A 22,998-nucleotide genomic window follows, 5' to 3' on the forward strand; every position below is an offset into this window, starting at 1 on the left:
GGAATCACTGGGGAATATAATATATGTGGAAATTAAGGACTCACAGTATATTCTATCTCATTTATAGTAATAGGTGTGGATTTGCAAGATTAGTTTCAATTTGTAAGAAGTGTGCATTAGTCATTTTGTTTAAATGTTACAGCTAACTGTACAAGTAGTGGCCAGTCACCTCAAAGTGCATGTTTATACCACAGGCATTCATCCCTAATTCATATGCATTTTTGAGGTCTGTAGATCTACATCCCATATTTAAATCAACTTTAAAATGACCAACATGCTCAATGAATGTTCATGTAACTCCAGAAGATTAACAGAGCTTCAAACCTCAGTAACCAAATTCCTTACATTTGTCACCTTAAGAAATATGCATGTAATATTAATATCTGATATATTTCCACATATGAATATACCCAGAAAGTATACCCAAAAATATCACATTCAACATGTCCTATTTTCCACCAGATCTGTAGCTATAAGATTTGAGCAACAACAAAAAAAAAGGGAAAAGAAAATGAAAAAGCAGTCACTTCACAGAGTTTCATAACATAGACGTTGTATCTTTGAAATTTTCACAGTACTAATCTGTCCTCCACTTTTACAGTGAGACTTTGGCTCTGAAGACATTGAGTAAAATAAAACAAAGGATTCCATCATTCATACCAGAGAAACTACCAATACATTACATTCAGAGGGAAAAAAAGATTATCAAAATCCATAAAATGTATCCAAGCGATATGCAGTTGTTTCAAGAAGTCTTTGGCAGACATCCACTTCATACTCTGTTTTGTTCCATCTGAAAAAAGGATTATCCTTACCCTCCCACCCTCTCAGAGCATGACCAAGGAACACATTTCTGGTTTAACCGGGACCAGTTCGTACAGAGATATATTTTACAGTTTACTATGTAGTTTCTAAAGTTCATTGGAAAGAGTGTCTTGACTGGAAGCCTTCGTTATCTGCCAAAAAACATTCACAGTATTTACTAAAATACATTTAAGTCTCTGTAAAGCCAGAGAGTGTCCCTGGAGAGGAGTGAAGTTTTGCAGTCTAAATAGGTGCTGAATGTCTGAAGTACACCAAAGCAGTGCCATTTCTGTCATCAGACTGCTTTTAGCTACAACCTCTCTCGTAACCTCATCCATGCCTAAATTGTAACAATGTCTTATCCCTTCTATTTTTTCCCTTTTAACACTCTCTACTTCTCATTCTCTCTTATATAATCACACACACACACATTGGGGAGATACAAACCTGTAAACATCTTGCTACATAACCTAACAGTCTTACATTCTGTCTGTTAATATTATATATGATTATCTATTGCACACCCCGTGTAGCTTCATGCACTTTTCGGAGAGCTCAGAGTGACAGTGACATATAAGACATCTCTGAATTGTTTGAGTATTTCTTGTGGAAAATTTCCATACTGGCACTCCGTGACATTGGCTGCCGTCCACGTGCTTTCCGCTGCCATCGAATCCACAGGAAATCCCTACCGGATGGTGAATGAGAAGGGCTGCTTATGGCTGCTGTTCCCTTTGGTGACCCATTATCACTTGTTTCGCTCTTAGATACATCTAAAGCTGACTGGAGCTCCAACAGGGATAAATTGAAGGGGTGCACAGTTGCTGGGTCTATGGTAGCTAGTCCCGGAGGATTCAGATCCTGTGATGTTGGTTCATCCATGCTAGTGTCTTCAGGATCAAATGTATCTGACTCAACTGAGCACAGAACAGCAGAATAGAGAGTCTCAAACTCCAGAGGAGCTGAGTCCACAGTGTCTGGCTGGATTGGGAAATTTATCATCGGGTCAGGAGAATCTACATATTGGCCATCTTCCTCTTCAGAGTAGGATTCTGGGACGTTCATTGCACCACCTTCTTCTGCAAAAACCAAGAATGTTTCTTTTTTAGACCACAAAACAAGAGCCTGAGTGTCTAGTTCATGTGAAGCTGGCTTTTGACAAGTAGGAAAATGAGGTTCAGGACTTGCTGGGTTTGATATGTCAGACTCAGTTCGGGATTCAAGCTCTGGAGTGGCAGGTTGAAGATAAATTGTGTCTAGTAATTCTGGAAGGGGTGGTTCTTGTTCTGTAGATTCACAGGAATATTCAAAGACAGTTTCTGGGGTTGGAGGGTTTGGCAGGGCCAGATCTACAGGACCTGGGCTTTGAGAGCCAGAAACACTGAGCTCAATAGATTCTAAACTTGGCCATTTTAAGTCATGAAGATTCATAGAATCTGGGGTCATTGGACTCAGTACAACAGAGTCCAGTTCTAGAGATGTGAAGTCCATAGGTTCTTCATCTGTATGACTCAACAACAATGGTTGCATGGATTCTAGAACTGACTGTTCCTGCGTAGACATGCTACCAATATCTGGTGTGTATGGACCAGGTTGTTCCGGAGATTCTTGAGAGGGCAGATCAAGAGATTCTTGGGGTGGAGAGCCAGTATCATCTGGATCCAGTTTAGGCCACTGCAAACTAGCTAGGTTCACTAGTTCTACATTTGTGAAATCTAAAACAACGGATTCCACATGCTCAGGAGTCAATGACTTTGTAAAGAAATACGGTTCTACCTCTGGCACTAGTTCAGGTGGATCTGGGGGAGTCATGGAGTCCGAATCTAGATCAGGCCAACAAAGTGACGCCACATCAATAGGATCTGGAGGGGTAAGATTAGCAAAAGTAGGATCGTCAATGTCTGCTAATTCAGAGTTGGGGTCAGTTTGAAAAAATGGCGAAGAGGCAGAGACCTGCAGGACATTTTTATCTGCAGTTTCTGAGGGAGACATAGATAAAACACTGGGATCAACTGGTGAGGGGCAGTTAACCGCTGCGTCTGCCGTGTTCTGTCTCACCAGTGTCTTGCTTCCTGCTTGGGTGCTGACAGACACTTGAGGAGCAGCTGTCTGGGTTTCCCTTACCCAGCTTGGTGACCAGGTGCTGTAATGCTGCGTAAAGGTGGAAAAGTTCCTGTTAAAGGCTCTGAGCTCTGTGCACAGATCCTTTCTGAGCTCGGCTAACTCCTTACGCATGGCGGACACATCCTCCCTCCACTGCTGGCTGATGGCCAGGGCTAGATCTGCCGTCTCCTGGACACTTGACTGAACAGGTCGCGGCCTGACGGGCGCACTCATTTTCAGTGGGGGTAACGAGGGAGTCGTGGTGGGTGAGCTATTACCATAAAGGCTGCTGGATTCATCTCCTCTTCCGTGGAGGCCTGTATCCCCACAGGCCATGGAGGTTAAGTCTGGCCCCTCGCTGAGTAAATTGTCCTCATTAAGCAAACCAGTGCCCTCCAGCACATCATTTCCCTCTGGAAGAAAAATATAAAAATGCCAGTGTATATAATGTGCCCAGTGGTGAGGCCAGCTGGGGATTTGTGCTGTTTGCAGGCTCCATTTAGAGTTCAACCAAACATGTGCGAGCGAAAATCAGTTTCAGGCCAGATCAGGGTCAAATCTTTTTTCTTTTTCTTTTTTGTGAAAGATGTTATTACACAGGTCATGTAAAAATAGTAACAGTGCGTTGCAGGGATATGGGAATTAAGTATTTATAAGAAAAAGATTCAGAGCAGTATGTACACAATTTAAATATAAGGGCTTTGTAAAATTGTACCAATTGTTTTGAGTTTTGCTCAGTATGCATTAAACGCAATCTCAACTCCCTGTATTTTAGGTGACGGGAGCTAGTTATTGTGAGTTGTTGTGATCTCGCTAGCAAACAGATCCCATTTTGACTCGCAGCTTTTTTTCTCTGTTATTACTCTGCCTTCTCACTCCATCCTTTATTTGCATATTCATCTCTCAAAGCACAAAACAGAGAACTGAAGCCTGAGGACACCTGCAGGGGATAATAACAACGGCATCTCATAGAGCATTATCAGGGCCCTCTGACAGAGCAGGTCTGTGCTTTGTGCCTTGAAAGGAGGCAATTGCGAGCAAAAGCTTTTAGTCTCTTTTTTGTGTGTGTGTGTCTCAGCATAGCAGGTATGAACCCTATTGAACATGAGAGGTCCACTGACCAGGTCTTTACTGGGGGAATCATTGTCTTCAACCGGTACCTCGACACACAAACAGCCAAATTCAAACAAAAAAAAATGTGCTTACTAGTTTAACATGCATTTTTTGTGATTAGTGATTGTATTCTTTAAAATATTTATTGCCCAGTCACTGTTGAAAAATATATATGAGACTTACTCTAAAGGATTTAGTCAAAATAAGCTCGAAAATCAAGTGTTTTAAAGAGACTCCTTTTGTGAGAAAGCCAATATTGCTCATTATACTGCAAGCATATTTCAGTGAGAAGGCAGTGCAAAAAAACAAACAAAACAAAAAAACGCCAGAACATATACAGTATATTCTCTGTCTAAATGTTTGGCCGTAGTTCATACATGTCCAGGGTTGGACTTTGATGCTCTTAACTATATTTACTTAGGCGGCTTGTTTCACTCCTGACCCTTAAACCGTCTGAAAACTCAAACGCTCAAGCACGGCTTCAGTTGCGGACCCTGTGGGAGAGAGAACTCAAAACTGATGCGTTTAAAACCAGCTTCCACAGCCGGAAGAGAAAGTGAAAGTGAAGAAAAGAGAGAGAGAGAGAGAGAGAGAGAGAGAGAGAGAGAGAGAGAGAGAGAGAGAGAGAGAGAGAGAGAGAGAGAGAGAGAGAGAGAGAGAGAGAGAGAGGCTAGGAGATGTGTGAGAGTGAGAAACAGAAAGCCCACAGAGTGACAATCATCCGACTGAGAAACATTTTGGGATCGCAATACACACCACCTCTTGTCTCCATCATTGCTTTTCACCCCCTCCCTGTCTGTTAGCCAAGAGTCAACTGAGGCAGAAAATAGGACAAGGTAGAGGTCCAAATTGAAAATCTTGAGAGACAAAACACACAGTGGAGGAATAAAAAAGGTCATATCTTAATTTGGACACAATATTGCAAAAAAAAAAAAAAGAAAAAAAAAGAAGAAGAAAAAAAAATGGATGTTTCACTTTTCACCATTTTATTTTTTGCCACAATATTTGGGGATTGAATTCAATAGGGTTCATATTCTTATGCTCTGAGGCACACCAGCACTTACCTCAGGGTTATGAAGCTGTACACAAAACAATCACTCCGCAGTAAGCAGTTCCCATGCATGCATGCCATGCTACATGTAAAACGATGCATTCATTTATAAATAATAATTTGATCAGCTTTTCTGTATCTAACTTTGAAACGCCATACTCTTCGATGCTTTCACATGGTTCAGCATTTACGCTCTTAAAGTCATGCAAATTGTAAATTCATGAAATTATGTAATCACTGAGCTAAGCGCTCTTGTTTTTAAACTGACATTTTCTTAATGAAATTACTCATTCATTGTATTGAAGGTTACAATTGTATTACCAGAAACTGTATTCATAAAAAACAGAATCAGGTATGCCTTAAAGCTTTTAAGAATCAGACTATGTAAAATGTAATTACTCACCAGTTGGCAATTAACTTTAATAGGACATGCAAGTCGAATTGTAAATAGCTTTTGTACTATTTTGGCTTGATAAAGGCAAACCTAAGTCACTGAATACAATAAGTCAGTTATCTGGAATACTGTCACAACTCCTGCTTTGAGACAAACACAAGCCGAGACTTGACACAGGAGTGCATGGTTATTCACAAGGAAAGCCCACTTACCTGTGGTGGACCTGATGGTGGAGGTGACAGTTGATGATGTCATGGAGGGGACGCAGTCGTCGTCCTGTGAGAATCCAGCCTGGATGGCTCGCAGGTAACTGTGGCTGCGTGTCCTGAAGCAGCCCGGCAGGTCCAAAGCATCCATGGCCTGAGACTCCACCTCGCTGAATACGGATTCACACACCGACTCAAACTGTCCATTAACCTCGGTCTCGCTCACCTGCAGAAACAGAAAAATCGAGTCAATATATCTCAGCATGTTTCTTCTAACCATCCTCTCTTATTTTTTTTTCTCATCTGGCTGCTTTCTTCCATTTTCATGGCTTTATTTACTGTTAGGCCTATATTTCTCCCTCGGTCCCAGTGTTCAGTCTAATCTTATCTACACAGGACTGTAAGATAAAAAAATTGTGATATTGTCACGGCAGAATCTCTGCAGATCAAACATCAAGTCTTCCTGCAGAAGTCGGAGGAAATGAAATGCTTTTTTTTTTAAATCTTTCCCATTCCTGAGCAATACCAGCTTAGATCAACTTGAAAAATCTGAGATGAGCATCTTCGTGATAAAGCGATATGTCTAGTCAAGCTGAACTTGTCTGATAGGATTCTTAATACCCATCAGATTCCCATTTAGCCATCTCTAAAATCCAAGATTGCCATCGAGTTCCATTGAAAGGGAATTATCCTCTAATGACCACAGCAAGCTACTGATGACGCTTAGAAAGCTAGAGCTAGCGTGCGTGAGAAATGGGGGTCTGGAGAAATAAAACCATGTTGTAAGACCTCAAGACAAATCAATACAACCCACATTACTTCACTTTAAGAGAGAGATTTTAGATATTGGAGGCTGATAAATCCGGCTATTTAGAAACAGACAAACACAATAACACTATAATGTAGGCTATATATAGTGGGGCCTGAATCCTTTGTTGTGTTATTCTGCACTGTTGACGAGTGTGAAAAACCCTAAATTATCTTGAGCTTTGTGAAGCCGAGCAGATGTGACTCTCACCTGGCTGACCTGGCTGACGCAGCTGGCCTGGCTCAGGGTGCTGACCGCTCTCATATAGCTCTGGTTTCTAGAGCGGAACTTCGGCGAGTTGTAGTTGGGAGATGGTTCCAGTGTGATGCTGGGATGGATTTCCCTAGAGGTCTGAAGATGGTAGCTTTGACTATGCAGTGAGACATGCAGTGAAGATGACAATGCAAGGAAGAGAAAGTAATAAAAAGAAAGTGAATAATATACAGTATCTAATCTGTGTAACGGAGGCAAGCTAGTAAGAGCTGTTCATGTATACGTCACTCCCATCTATCTATCTATCTATCTATCTATCTATCTATCTATCTATCTATCTATCTATCTATCTATCTATCTATCTATCTATCTATCTATCTATCTATCTATCTATCTATCTATCTATCTATCTATCTATCTATCTATCTATCTATCTATCTATCTATCTATCTATCTATCTATCTATCTATCTATCTATCTATCTATCTATCTATAGAACCTACCTACCTACCTACCTTTATAACAACTAAGGATAACTATATATAAAGGATCATGTAACAACTTTTACATTATCTATATCCTTTACAGCCATCCTCTCTTTCTGATTCAACGCAAAACCTAAGAATTTTGATTGGCTGTGATGAAGCATCCAATCAATGCTGTAAAATTAAGCACAATGCAAATTAAAGGCCACTTAATGCTACACTGTGCCCACTCAATACTACTTAGGGGGGAAAAAAACAGAACGCCACATGACTCCTCAAAAGAGAAAGAGAGGCTAGGAAACAGAGTAATGATATTTCACAAAAGCAATTCATTAAAAAATAACTTTAAAGAGCTAGGACTCTATAGAACCCAATAAACATGACATGGGAAGTGACTAGACATTTATGAGAAGATCATAAGATGATTTTTATTTTCTAAGCATACATCAAAGTCTACACTACCTTTAGTTTTGAACAGCTATGTGTGTGTGTGTCTGCTCATATTCACCTTAAATCAGCTGTGATATTGGTGAGGTATTTGACCATGTCCCGGCTTGACTTGTCCAAACGGTACGAGCTGTGAACAGAGGTTAGACTTTTTAGAGTTGAAAGAAGGATTTAATGACACACCGAAAAGAAGGTTTTTGGAGAAAATCTAAATGGTGAAAGTAAAAGTTAATAAAACAGTTTCAAACTCTTATTGTGTCTGTTGGAGTTTGGGATTAGTTGAATAATCTTTCCCGCACAATTCACACTGCAGCTATTCCCCTCTAGGAATATAATCACACTTTCTCCCACTCTCTCTCAACTCCAATCTCCTGAGATCTGCAGAAATTTGCACACAAACACATTCCTGGACGCTCAGTGTAGATCGTGGTGACATTTCTGCTGTGGGATTCTGCTGGGCAAGTAAGAGATAGACCACACAAGCACAGCTCAAATGATTACTATTCAGCTATTGTTTAGTTGCTGGAGAGCCAACAGACAAAACCAAGGCTCATTCTAATCTGAGATGTTAGTAAGAAAACATGAGTGTTTGCTGATGAAGTTACAGAGCGTGAAGAGACTCTTCAGGACGCAGGGACAGATTTGATGCCGCTGTTGGTGATTCTTGAGCTCTAAAAATCAATACAATCAATGTGTCTCCCTCGGTTTGCACGGTATGCGTCCGTCTCTGCTGCTGCGGGGGAGATTTCTAAGGCTCTGCCTCATGCTGTAACTACAACACATTCTGAACCTCCACAGCTAAACTGCAGAGGGCAGATGTTCAGCATATGAAAGCTCATCGCTGCAGGGAGCTTCATTAGAGTTGTATCATGTATTAAACTATTTTTAATCTTTTTTAAATAGTGAAGGAAAATGTGGGGCTTTACAATGCATTAATTTGCCAACACAATGAACACAAAGGGGGTAATTAAATGAGCCGTTCTCAATGTTCCCAGCAGGTTGTTAAAAAATCTAAGCATATTACAAATATACAGAAAGATTGCAAAGGACTCTAAAACAGTTATGAGTGGCTCCATTCAAATCATGGTGCCATTCAAATGTGTGGGTGGTCCACACCACTGCACTGTACAGTGCTGTACTGAACTGATGATCTTAAATAACACTGATTAGCGATGAGCCCCTCAGAAGGTTAGTGTATCTCATCATTTTGTTGAGTTGCTGCTGGCTGTGTGTCGTCAGCATACAGTCTTCCCATATTCTCTGAGGATTTCTATCAGCGGGCCTGGGCCACGCAGAGATAAATGATGCTGTCTTGAGTGATCAGCTTGCATGCACTCTAAAAGCTTACCATGCTTTGATATGTTGTCACTGCGTCATGACACCCCCTGCCCTGCCAAGTCTACACTGTTCCATCAGAATGTATTGCTGCATTTTACTGTAAGACTGCAACGTTGTTCTAAAAGGACAAGCAAATGATATTGCTACATTTCATACATTTTAAAATTGAATAAAACCAAATTAATTAGCAATTATAAATACACAGCACCAAAAATATAGAAATGTACTTTAGGAGCTACATTATTTACTTCTGCTTTTAGTTTTACTTCTGGCCGAGCACTTTGAGCAATCTGCCAGTGATGTGCATGCTTCTATTTTGTGTTTGCTGTAATTAAAAACACAACAGAAACAATTTTGGGTAAAATATTTGGTATATATATATATATATATATATATATATATATATATATATATATATATATATATATATATATATATATATATATATATATGGTTTGTCATCTGTTTTATTTTGAAATAAGTGTCTCTTATTTGATCAGAAATTGCGTAAAAAAGTAATAGTTTATGAAAATGTTTTACAATGTAAATTAACCAGTTTTTAAAGCTGGATTTTCTTGTCACGTGATCCTTCAGAAGCCATTCTAATGTGCTTAATTACTGTGCAAGAAATTTTTTAAAAATTATTATCAATGTTAAAAAAAAAAATTATTCAGGATGTTTTTTTGATGAATAGAAAGTTCAGATAACATAATTTATTACAAACAATTTTCATGTAAGAATGCAAATGTCTTTACTGTCATTTCTGAGCAATGTTCTTGTTGAATAAAGCTATTAACGTCTTTAGGTGCAAGGTTTTGAAACATTTGAGACATCTGCTGTATCCGAAAGCGTCACATTTTAATGATCTACAACAAAATAGAGAGAGCTTTGGTTTTATTTAACATGATTTAATATTAAAAAAGCCATAAAAGGAAGCTCATGAGAAACCGTCTTTAAGATTAAATGACGAATGGGACATCCTATGGATTTAACGGACAGAAAACTGCCATTGTAAGTCCACAAGACCGAAAGTGCACATTAAGTATGCCATTAACAAGGGTCTGTGAACACACACCTGGAGCAGTGGGCAGCCTTTTTTTTTTCTGCGGCACCTAGGGAACGATTGGGTGTTAGGTACCTTGCTCAAGGGCACCTCAGTTGTGAGTAATTTCCTGCCAGTACTGAGACTCAAACCCACAACCTTCGGGTTACAAGTCCGACTCGCAAACCATTAGGTTACAACTGCCCCCAATTTAATTATTACACCAGTAATATCTCACAAGAAATGACATCAAAAGTTACATTAATACACAAACTGAACACCAACCACAATTCTCAGAAGCCACATTTATTTTTAGCTCAACTGTCATGGAATGCACAGGATTGTGGGATATTATGCAATGCTTCATCTATGCGGGTTTCAAAAATCTATTAGATAAAGTTGTCTCAGTAGACAGGATACTAGTAAAATGATCATTGGATTTAGACGTGCCTTGTTGCCTTCCTACCACTATACGCTACCTGCAAAGTTCATATCAGTAAACTACAATCGGTAAGGGCAATCAAAAATGCTTAAACATGCATCACACAAGATGGAAGATCAACAAGAGCATATTTAGGCAGATTGCTGGCCTAGAACATCATCCTGCACATGTTGTTTGGAGCTGATCAGATGGTCTGTTTGAATCTTAAGCTTGTCTTCTCAAGTCTGATTTTCATAACAGAAAGCAACAGTGGGTGATTCACTTCCTCTAGATTCAATAGCTTGGTTTGGACAGACAAAAAGTGCCAGAACACGCCCCAATATTTAGTTTATTTGTGCAGAATCATCTTGTGAGTGACTGCTGGACGTGGACCATGTTCAATATCCAAAAGAGTGAGCAATACATGCTAACTCTGAAAATGACATACTGAAAGTGCAAAATAGCATAATAATTGAAATAATACATATAATAGAAAAATAAAAATGCTGTTTCCATAGCTATTAATTTAAGGTACACTATCTTACTTTTTTGTTTTGTTCAAACTTAACACAATTTAAATTAGTCAATATTCTTGTTCCAAAAGGAGTTTTTTTTACTTACACTTTTTTTCTTTTTCTTTTTTCTTATATTGATTTATATGGTAAGCCTCTTACATTTTAGACCTGTCCAATGTTTTTTATTTATTTTTTTTGCAGGAAATTGCGTACAAACGTCCCTTTGTGTACGTGCCTGTCTGCTTAGGTAGACGTAGGTTGTCACAACAGACGGGAAAGGTTGACATTGAGTATGCTAAATTTCGAACCACCTGTTTTAAAAGAATGAAGAGATTCTGCTGACAAAAAGACTATGTGACAATGCTTGTAATAAAATGAGAATCAACATCGGCTTGGCTTCACGGAGATGACAAGAACTGAGGGATTTGAAATGGTGTAAAAATGACACAGAGATGCCGTTTTTATTACTCTGCAAAGTAATAAGTAAGGTATTTTATTGAACAGATACATTTCCATATGTAGCTCTCTAACAAGAGTTCATTGTAAAACATTATTATTTGTGAAGGGTTATTTCATTATGGGTTGTAGTAATGCTCTGCTGCAATTTATTTTCAAGGAAGTACCATTTCTATTATGGGTAAAGCTACAGTAATGTCTTCAGTCAGATTGAAATCCTTTCCATCTAAACTGGTTATATTCTTTAAGCCTAGCAGTGATTGTTTTATGGATAGCCATATTCATCCGCACAGTCACACAGAGCCATGTAACAGGACACAAATGTAAGAGGAAATTATTAATTTTGTGTTTTAAAAGTAGTTCCTACTGCTCTTAAAAGTCATTGGCTTTCTGTAGTGCATGAAGATAGTTTAATAGATAGACATATTCTTCTTAGTAAAGATTACATTTCAACACAAATCATAGTCATGTACTTAAGACAGATTTGAGTACTTTTTATACTTGGATCTAACCTATAAAGATATTAATTGATGTCCCGCTTCTTTTTTTGAGATTGCAACAACAACAAAAAACACAAAAAAGCTCTCTGGAAAATAAATGAAGTCTACTTTTCTTAAAGGGGCTGTGAAATTCTTAAAGGGGGGGTGAAACACTCAGTTTCAGTCAGTGTCATGTCAATCTTGAGTACCTATAGAGTAGCATTGCATCCTGCATATCTCCGAAAAGTCTTTATTTTTTTAATAATTATATAAGAAAGATGCGCTGTTCCGAGTCTTTCCGAAAAAAGCCGAGCGGGTGGGGGCGTGTCGTGTGAGCGGAGCTAAATAGTGACGTGTGCGCCGCCGTGTTGAGTGCGTCGTAATGCTGTCATCCCTAACAGCGGGAAAAAAACTTTATTCAAACTAAAAATATGGTTTTTAATCAGATACAGCCATACATCTATGATCCGGAATCAGACCCAGAGGCTGCAGTTGAACAGGAGCAGCAGCAAAAACGACTAGAGCAGGACGTCTCTATGTGGTACGATATACACTAACTATATAATATGCTTAGCGGCTTGTGTTATTTACATATTTATACTTGAATTATATCGTCGTATTTTTGTCTTTGAAGGTGTACATGTGGGAAGTGCAGTTGTGCACGTGTGTGTGTGCGTGTTTATGCGTGGTTTGTGTAGACAACACGGAATAGTAGCACATTTGAATGAAGAAGCGTGCTTATTTAGTTCAACATATTTCCCCACTCTTTGTGTATTGTTGTTTGGAGTGCTTTTACAATACACAAACATAAAGTTACACATATAGTGGCCAGCTAAACAAATGTACACGCACTACACATCGCATGCTCCATTGATCAATTTCTATATATAGTAATATATATAGTAACTATACGTGATCATGTTTGGGCTACTTGATGAGCATAGGCAAAAACACAGACATTTGAAGCAGTCTAACTCACCGCCCGCGGTTCTAACGTTGGGAGTGCTCCATCCTTCAGCATTAGGCGATTGGAAAAGCCGGCGTCGAGCTGGGCCTTGTTTATGAAACAGTCGGCACCGACATGCAGTGAACAGATATAAACATTCGCGCAACTCAGTTGCTGATCCGGAAAAGCAAATTACATCCACTGTTGCCTTACCGCGGGGTTTTTGGAGAATCTGTGCAGGACTGTCTTGGTCTGGCAACCAAAAACGCACTTTTTGATGTCATTGTTAATTGTGCACATCACCTGTGCAGCGCAGCCTACGAGTCAGCGCTTTGATGGGCATAGCCTGTTGCTTTCGCTCTCTCCCTCGCTCTCTCTCACGCGCTTCCGGTAGAATTGTCCGTACGGCCCATACAAGGAAATTCCGCCCCCATTAACGTCAAAGGGGACGCATGATCTCAAAAAACTTGCCGAAACTTATGACTAACCGGAAGTAGTATTTTTGACAAAGAAATACTCCCATCAAACGTCCAACATTAGTTTTTGAAACTTTGTCTATGTTTAGTATGGGATTCCAAGTCTTTAACAGTGTAAAAAGATCAGTATGCATGAAACAGCATTTCACCCCCCCTTTAAAAGCAGCCATTGCTAATTGTTACCTGAATGTGATGCTAACATACACTGTAGATATAATGGGTCACCTCTTTATGTGGATTCCCTGCCGCCTTATAATCTTTATACTGTATAAATATACTTTTTCATAATACAAAATGAATGCACTGCTCCATGCACCTACTCAGGGGAAGAGCTCATTTGATGTGCTACACTCTCTTTCATTAGATGTACTTTGAGAGAGGCAGTCTTGCCAAATTTATAACATCATGTTTCAGAGCTTTGCATAATGGTGTACAGCCCCTGTAATACAGAGCAGAAAATAATCCTCACGTCTGGGGGAGAACAAAGGCACCAGGTGGTATTGTGCGAGAGAACGAGTGCAGTGTAACAGGAATATCCCAAAATTCAATGCTGGCTGAAAAGGGAACAATATCTGCAATGTTTACAAAGACTAGGAGAAAACATTCAAAAGTTTAACTTTTTGACGTGCTTGAAATGTGAAACAAAACGAACGCAACTTCTTTGTTGCATATTACTAAAAGTTTAGCCTATTTATGATGTATATTTAGCATTTGGTATTCAATATTGAGTGCCTGACATGACCAGCAGACTGTAGAAGGCTCTTGCCTTAGTTGGAGAAGTCTGACTCACACTTGCTTTCTATAATAGACAGGATTGCTTTTTGATATGAAGACGCAGACGCTGTGAGAGCTTCAGTTGGAGCAGGTGTCAATGTGAATCACTTTCAGCAGCTCATCTCTTTGATTATATGTGTGTTTGTCATTTTAATTGCTTCAATTTTTCACTCAAATGTACCGGTATTGCAAAATGGCGGTTTAAAGTGGTAAACCAGGCTGCCCTGTTTTAATACCGAGGGAGTATATAATGTTCAATCTGTGATGTGACTGCGGATCTTTCATGATGGCTCGTAAAAACTCATTTGCATCCTCAACAAAAGGGATCTCACATGTCGCTGAATGTGGGCCTCTGTGATTGTGGATAAATAACCGGTTAATGATTGCATGCCTGTTTTCTGCTTTATGACTGCTTTATGAGTGCATTAATCACTCTAATCTCTGATTAGATGGGGTTTCTAATGAGATCCATGGGTTGATCAAAGTTCCTACCTCTGGTCTGAAAGTTGTCTCTGCAGCACGGATTTGACGAGCGCGTCTGGTCGCACGCTTTTCTGCGGGGAGTTTTTAGGGCTGCCGTCAGAGTCTCCGCTGTCCTGATCGCCCATGGCTTTAACATAACTGCTGCTCCGCATTCTTCTGCATGGGATCTCCTCATCTCTCCCTCCCCATTCATCCTGAGGGACCTGTATGTATACACATACTGTTTTCATATAATGGATATATAATATACGTTTTTAAAGCATAGACAGACCTGCCCCGTATATATATATATATATATATATATATATATATATATATATATATATATATATATATATATATATATATATATATATATATATATATATATATATATATATATATATATATATATATATATATATATATATATATATATATATATAATATTGTATGTTGGACAGAAGGATAAGAGAGTTGTTAGCAAATCTGACGTGTCCAGCAATCTGAATGTAACAAAGCTTTGCTTGTTTGCAAACCAAAAGGCAGCAGTTTCCATGACAATAAAATCTGTTTTCCTATTATCCTTTTTAAAAAATTGACACACAATTTCAAATGTCATGTTTTTGCTGTAAAAACTTTTATAAGTTAAATAAACTGTTAACATACCCAGACAAGAAAACAATCTTTCTTGTTCTTGACTTTTACACAAACTGAAGTGTTGACTGCATTTGTCAAGTTCAATCATTCAACTCCATTATGTAGAGACCCCATGTGGTGAAATTCAAGTTTTTAATGTTGTTTGTAGGTCTATGTGGTGTTTGTATTATGCTTTCAGACAAACCATGTGCTATTTCAACTTTTGCTGAGTATTTTTTACTTAAAACCCCAGTAAACCAAACGTTGCTTGAAATCGCGGGTGTTTCTTACGCCAAACTACCTTGTGACCAATCACGCCAACGTGTGGGCAGGCTTTATCATATCATCATCAATATGCTGCGAAGCAGGGGAGTATCAAGAGAAGGTTATCCCAGTATATTTTTCTGTTGATATAAAAAATGTTTTATACTTTTAGCAAAATAACAGGTGAATTATGTTTATGGCATATATTATGATGATAAGATTATTATATGCCTTTCTCCACTGATGTTCTATGATGTTCAAAGCATTTCTCAGGATGCTGATTTTTAGAGATGGCAAACAGGAACATGGTTTTGCTGTTATTAACTATTAGCTGCTTGATAACTTAGTTAAGCAAAAGGATAATCATATTAATTACTGTTATGTGTCCGACGTTGTAAAGAGTGATACCACTGTGCAGTGTTTACTACAGTAACTTGAGGAAAAGATGACCGCATGCATCTCTGAGCTGGTGTGAGTGAGTGGAGGTGGGGATCATTTTCATACTCATTGATCTGCGTAAGAGTTACATTCACCAGGACACTTGGCCCGGCAATGAGATACTCAAATGATACTTCAAGTTTAAAGTTCAAAGATGCCTTATTCATTTCAATACATTTAAAGTATCACCCTCTGTATGGATAGAAAATTGTTATATTACAAAGTACTATCTATAACCAAAATGTCTATGTTCTGGGAAAACAGGATGTTTGTTCACCCAAAATCAAGCTATTTTAAGGCACAATTTTTTTTTTCACAGGAAAAATACTTTAAAAATATGTAATTCTGGTGATCAAAGATGACTTCTAAGGAAAAAGTTATTAGGGATAAAGTTATTGACAACAGGGGGACTTTAGTTATAAAGTTATAAAAAATAAATCAAACAAATATTTATTTTGTTATAATATCTCAAGCTATTAAATTCAATTGGTAAAAGCTAGTAACTTCTTTCATCTTTGCAATGTAAATATTATTTCAATATTTATTTTATTCTTTTTAATGTTAATAGCTTAAAGGGGTACTTCAGCGCTGGGAAGATTAATCTGTATTTAAACTGGGTCATTAATGTAGTACAAATGTGAAATTATTTTTGAATTTGGTGCTTTCTAGACTGAGAAAAGACAGAAAATGTTTGTTTTTTGTCTCATGGGGATGAAAGACTACAATTCCCAGAATGCTTCGCTGCCCTGTGAGGCCATTCCCAAAGCCACTGCTACTGGATTACAGTGACTGAGCTCAGAAAGTACAATTAAAATACTGAACGTGTCTGTTCAATATAACGATTGAGTTGCTGCGTGAGTCTCACAGCACTAACTGAGATTAGGAGTCAGATTACATTTAACGTCATAAATGAGCTGATGAGCTCTCGTGATGAGAGCTGAGGTAATCGCGACCACATTCGCGGCATACATTCACAACGCGTTTTCACTTCATGCCTTTGGAAGCTTAACTTTCATAGAAATTAATTTGAGAAGTTAAAACACTTACATTGCTCAGCATCCGTTTAAATTAATGCCTGTAGCTGAGCTGTGCTGTAAGTGTGACCTCCCATTCCCCATGTGCGGGTTGAAAACATGCGAAAATGGCTCCCTCTGCTGGCTGTAGTCTTTAGCCTCTGGGCAAACATTCCAAAGATGAAGCAAATATCGTCAATTTGCGTCACGAGAGGAATTTTTCCAGAAATAAAATGCATACATCTGTCTCAGAGGGATATAAGAGGGGGGAGCACGATCATTTGAATATACTCCAGGGTTTCTACTGATACAAAGCCATATGCTAATCGCTGAAGTAACCCTTTAAATAACATATATTAGGTTACATATTTTTGTTTGGAATTTTACTTAATGTCACCTCTAAGATTGACGATTAACATTTTTTTTTAAATATACCTCTGTTCACTGATTGTTTGTTGAGAAAAAATCTTTTCAAGAGTTTCAGACACTATTTTCGACCCTCTTCCTTGAGTATATTAGGCAGCAAGTGAACCTTTTGTCCTCAAAGTTGATGTGTTAGAAGCAGGAAAAATGGGCAAGCGTAAGGATTTGAGTGAGTTTGACAAAGGGCCAATCTGTGACGGCTAGACGACTGGGTCAACGCAGCTCTTGTGGGGTGTTCATGGTCTTTAGTGCTCAGTATCTATCAAAAGTAGTCCAAGGAAGGAACAGAGGTGAATCAGCAACAGGTTCATAGCTCAATGATGCACATGGGGAGCGAGGGCTGGCCCGTGCGGTCCGATCAAACAGACAAGCTGCTGTAGCTCAAATTGTTAAAGAAGTTAATGCTGGTTCTGATAGAGAGGTATCAGAATACATAGTGCATCACAATTTGTTGCGTATGGGGCAGCATATATAGCTGCAGACCAGTTAGGGGACCCATGCTGACCCCTGTCCACCGCCTGTGAGCATCAGAACTGGACCACGGAGCAATGGAAGAAGGTGGCCAGGTCTAATGAATCACATTTTCTTTTACATCTGCATCTGGATGGCTGGGTGGGTGTGTGTTGCTTACCTGGGGAACACATGGCACCAGCATGCACTATGGGAAGAAGGCAAGCTGGTGGAGGCATTTGTGATACTTTGGGCAATGTTCTGTTGGGAAACCTTTGGTCCTGCCATTCTTGTGAATGTTACTTTGACACACACCACCCACCTAAGCATTGTTGCAGTTAGACCATGTACATACTTTCATCGAAACAGTATGCCCTGGTGGCTGTGAACTCCTTCAGCAGGATAATGCGCCCTGCCACAAAGCAAAAATGGTTCAGGAATGAATTGAGGAGCACAGCGAGTTTTAGTTGTTGACTTGACCTCCAAATTCCTCAGATCTAAATTCAGCCGAGCATCTGTGGGATGTGCTGAACATGGAGGCCCCACCTTGCAACTTACAGGACTAAAAAGATCTGCTGCTAACATCTTGGTGCCAGAAACCACAGCAAACCTTAAGGGGTCTGTCTAGTGGAGTTCATGCCTCGACGGGTCAGGGCTGTTTTGGCAGCAAAAGGGGAACCAACACAATATTAGGTCATAATGTCATGTCTGATCATTGTTGTTTCCCTCTATTCTCTGCCAGTGTGTTTTGTGTTTCCTTTTTCATGTAATTTTTTTTAATTTGAGATCGCAATTTTAATTCTCTAGATCGCTCTCCTGGATTTGACCATCTGACCTGGTTCTGTTTTGGAGTCTGGATTCTCTCTCAGTACTTCTCCTGAATGCTTAGACTGCCTTGCCATTCTGATGATTATCAGCCTGATCTAAACTGTGTGCTTGGATTTCTCTGATACTGTCGGCCCTTTGTTTGATCTCTCTGCTTGTCTGACCTCGACTCTCGCCTCACAATTGGATATTACATATTCTGATGGACTGATCTGAATTTCAACCCTAGCCTGTTTGAATTTTTCTTTGCCCATTGTCCAGAGTTGGTTCGGAGCTCAGTGGGTTGCACGGTTTTTGTGTGACAATAAAGTGAAAGTGAGATTTTTTCTGTATTTGGCTCCTTCTTTTCATGGAAAGATGTTTGAGAGAAAGGTTGAGAGAAAAAGAAAGCTTTAAGTGAAAAGGGAGCACCTTAAAAAGTAGATCTGCCTGTTTATGAAGCAGTCAACAAGACTAAAGAAATAAGAACAGTGTAAGCAGTAAACAGCCGGATACTTATTAAAACAGACTCTAACACAATTCATTGCCAACACAATTCATTGCCAACACCGCTGACATGGTGACATTATCATGACTGTTATCCATCACCTATACTGGCTGACATTTACTTCTTGGCACTTTTCCCAAGAGCATCTTCACAGAAACTACTTTTCACAGACTATCTTTACATGTGGACAGTGACTGAGTAATATTACCATTGTTGGCATGATCTTGTGTACTTAATGGCTCTCTTCTTGTGAATGAACAATGTCTCATTGAGATCTGATAAGTGAGTGATGGATCACATGACGAAACAAGGCACTGACACATTTATGACGTGTTGTTCTTTCACACTAGCGGAGAACAATTTCGTCACCTAGCAACCGTCCTCATTCTCATAACCTTCAGAACACTACTTTACATTAGTACTCTAAAAACATCCTCTCAGAGTAACACATCTCCACGTTTTTATAGGCAAAGAGATGAATTCATTATAACATAGTGACAGAAGAACTCTACGGTGCTCTAACAGGAATATTTTTTTACTCCTGTTGTTCAAAACTCTTCAGTGGAAAATGAAAGGAGGATATTGAAGAACTGTGCTGGTCGCTCTTTTCCATGTAATTACATTGAATTGAGACTGGAGATTTAAAGCTGCAAAAGGAACCTAAAATAACCATAAAAGTGTGGTTAAGTCCATATGACATTCCATGTCTGAAGTCATTTAATAGGTGTGCATTAAATTGTATTTGTTATTCACTTAAAGGGTTAGTTCACCCCAAAAATGAAATTGATGACATTAATGACTCACCCTAATGTCGTCCCACACCCGTAAGACCTCCGTTGATCTTCAGTACACAGTTTAAGATATTTTATATTTAGTCCGAGAGCTTATCCAAGTGTATACACGCTATACTGTCCATTCCCAGAAAGGGAATAAAAACATCATCAAAGTAGTCCATATGTGACATCAGTTAGTTCATTAGAATCTATTGAAACATCGGAAATACATTTTGGTCCAAAAATAACAAAAACTACGCCTTTATTCAGCATTGACTTCTCTTCCTGGTTAATAGCTAAATTGAGGTGATTATTATTGGTGAATAGCGCGATCGACAAGCAAAACTCATTTTTCCTTTCTATGAAAGAGAGTCAAAGAAGTTTGGAATGGCATGAGGGCAAGTAAATTACATTAATAAATACTATTTTAGTAATAAAATAGTATTTTTTTTAACAATTCATTTAACATAAGAACTATGAAAAAGCTCACTGCAACATTTCATTAAGTATTTTAAGCAATTAAGCCACGGTATGACATTTAAATTAAAAACTCTGTGTTCTTTTACCAAAACCTTTTGTTTATCAGCCGGTGTCTCGCCCAGGACACAGGGGGCACATTTCAATGGCCTTGTGGTCTTTAGCATTCTGCAAGAAGAATGATTCTTATCCAGGAGTCAATGAAAATTAGTAAATGTCACACGCACCCTTGTGCTGTGACATTTACTAATTTTCAAACCTCAAATAAAGATTATTTTCAAACCTCAAATAAAGATTCAAACGGTTGTGAATCAGCGAATCGATCAATGATTCGGATCGCATGCCAAACTGCTGAAATCACGTGACTTTGGTGATCCGAATCATTAATCGATTCACTGATTCATAAAAGTTTGAATCTTTATTTGAGGTTTAAACACAAACAAGGAAGAGAAGAGAATGCTGAATAAAGTCGTAGTTTTTGTTATTTTTAAATTTATCTACTAAATATAAAATATCTTAAACTGTGTTCTGAAGATGAACGGAGGTCTTACGGGTGTGGAGCGACATTAGGGTGAGTCATTAATGACATCAGTTTCATTTTTGGGTGAACTAACCCTTTAAGATCATCTTGGAATATTCATGAAAATTAAAAAAAAAACATTTTCTTTTTACACTACTGTTTAAAAGTTTGGGGTAAGATTTAAAGCAATATTCATTTCACCAAGGACACATTAAATACATCAAAAGTATGAGGTAAAGACATTTATGATGCAAAAAAATATATAAAAATAATTAAAAAAAATCAAATCAATCAAAAGCTCTGCTAAAAAGGTGGGTTTTAAGACCACACTTAAAAGCATCTACAGTCTGTGGGGTCCGCAAGTGGTCAGGGAGAGCATTCCACAGACTGGGTGCTGCAGAGCAGAAGGCCCGATCTCCCATAGTAGTACGGTGATTGTGGGAGTTTTAAGAAGATACAGAGAAACAGAGCGGAGGTTACGTGTGGATGTTTGTGTGGTGAGAAGTTCCTTGAGATGAGTGGGTGCGTCACCATGGATGCACTGGTGGGAAAGGAAGGAGATCTTGTACTCGATCTGGAGCGAGACAGGAAGCCAGTGGATTGATTTGAGAATGGGGGGGATATAGTTGTATTTGCGCACCCTCATGAGGATCCCTACACTGCAGCTTCTGGAGATTTTTGTCAGGGATGCCGATAAGGAGCGCATTGCAGTAGTCCAGCCTGGAGGAGACAAAGGGCGTGGACAAGCTTCTCCGCATCTACAAGTGTAAGTATGGGACCAAGTTTGGCAATGGATGGAGGTCTTACACAGATGTTTGATGTGAGCTTCAAAAGTGAGTTGCAATTCCATTCTGAATAAAATTCCATTCTGACCCCCAGGTTGGTGACTGATGTAGAAAGTGGAATTTCCTGATCAGAGAAAGCAATGCTAGTGATAACAGAATTCCGGACTGGAAGTGGAGAGCGGACTAAGATTGCTTCAGTCTTGGAGCATATATATATGTGGCATTAGAGGTAGAAATGTTTAAAAAAAATTAGTTGGCAAAATTGATCAAATCCATCTAGGATGTAGTGCTCAGCATCTGAGATTAGAGTTTGTGCATGTGTCGTGGTCCTTCGTGAGTTCACATCAGAGGCTCAGACGGAAGACAAGAATTTGTTTAATAAAGTCATTATTTCGTTTTCTTTTTTTGCACATGAAAACTATTCTCGTCGCTTCATAAAATTATTGTAGAAACACTGTGAGATGGGCTTTTAATGACGTCTTTTGAAACCTCTATCTCTTATCTGGAACATAGCCTACCTCAGAGCAGGTTAGCAGTGGAGCGTACGTTACTATGGTGATGAACACTGCTAAAAGCCAAACTACTATCATTGTGCTTGGCGCAATGCCGGGTTGGCGCAAACTAAAATGAAACCTGGTTAACCACCTAAACTGGCTTAATTATATAGGCCCCTGCAGTGTTGTCCTTTGTTGGATGTTTCACTGAGGTTCTCAGTTCTGCTACATCTGTTTATTTTGGTTTACTTTAGTTGTAATTGGTATTATTTTAATAAAGTTCTCCTGGACATGGATCTTTCCTTCACTATGGTTAATAGCTAAATTGAGGTGATTATTATTGGTGAATAGCTAATAATATCCACGAAAAAGAAAACGAAATAACGACTTTATTAAACAAATTCTTGTCTTCCGTCTGGGCCTCTGATGTAATTAATAAATATTATTTTAGTAATTTTAACATAAGAACTAAAAAAAAAAAGGTCAATGCAACATTTCATTAAGTATTTTAATCAATTAAGCCACAACATATGACATTTAAATTAAAACAGATTTATTAACTCTGTGTCCTTTTACCAAAACCTTTTGTTTATCAGCCAGTGTCTCGCCCAGGACACAGGGGGCACATTTCAATGGCCTTGTGGTCTTTAGCATTCTGCAAGAAGAATGATTCTTATCCAGGAGTCAATGAAAATTAGTAAATGTCACACGCACCCTTGTACACACACACACACCCACCCACACACCCACACCCACACACACACACACACACACACACACACACACACACACACACACACACACACACACACACACACACACACACACACACACACACACTTAATCCATAGAAGTCTTTAGGTTAATTAAGTCTTGA

General features: G+C 38.8%; 1 protein-coding gene across 8 annotated transcripts in view; it reads right to left on the bottom strand.

The window, feature by feature from the left end:
* Positions 1-22,998, bottom strand: part of dlgap2a (discs, large (Drosophila) homolog-associated protein 2a) — a 238,503-nt gene that overhangs the window by 26,545 nt on the left and 188,960 nt on the right. For 7 of the 8 annotated variants that reach the window (XM_067455481.1, XM_067455480.1, XM_067455485.1 and 4 more), the window contains 5 exons: positions 14,564-14,757; positions 7,686-7,754; positions 6,690-6,849; positions 5,678-5,897; positions 1,428-3,320 (listed from right to left, as the gene is read on the bottom strand). In XM_067455481.1, the coding sequence (XP_067311582.1) occupies positions 1,428-3,320; positions 5,678-5,897; positions 6,690-6,849; positions 7,686-7,754; positions 14,564-14,757 (2,536 nt within the window). The remainder of the gene's footprint in view (positions 1-1,427; positions 3,321-5,677; positions 5,898-6,689; positions 6,850-7,685; positions 7,755-14,563; positions 14,758-22,998) is intronic. The other variant, XM_067455487.1, reaches the window with a different exon arrangement.

Source organism: Pseudorasbora parva, chromosome 10 (genome assembly GCF_024679245.1).
Source record: "Pseudorasbora parva isolate DD20220531a chromosome 10, ASM2467924v1, whole genome shotgun sequence".
Taxonomy (NCBI): domain Eukaryota; kingdom Metazoa; phylum Chordata; class Actinopteri; order Cypriniformes; family Gobionidae; genus Pseudorasbora; species Pseudorasbora parva.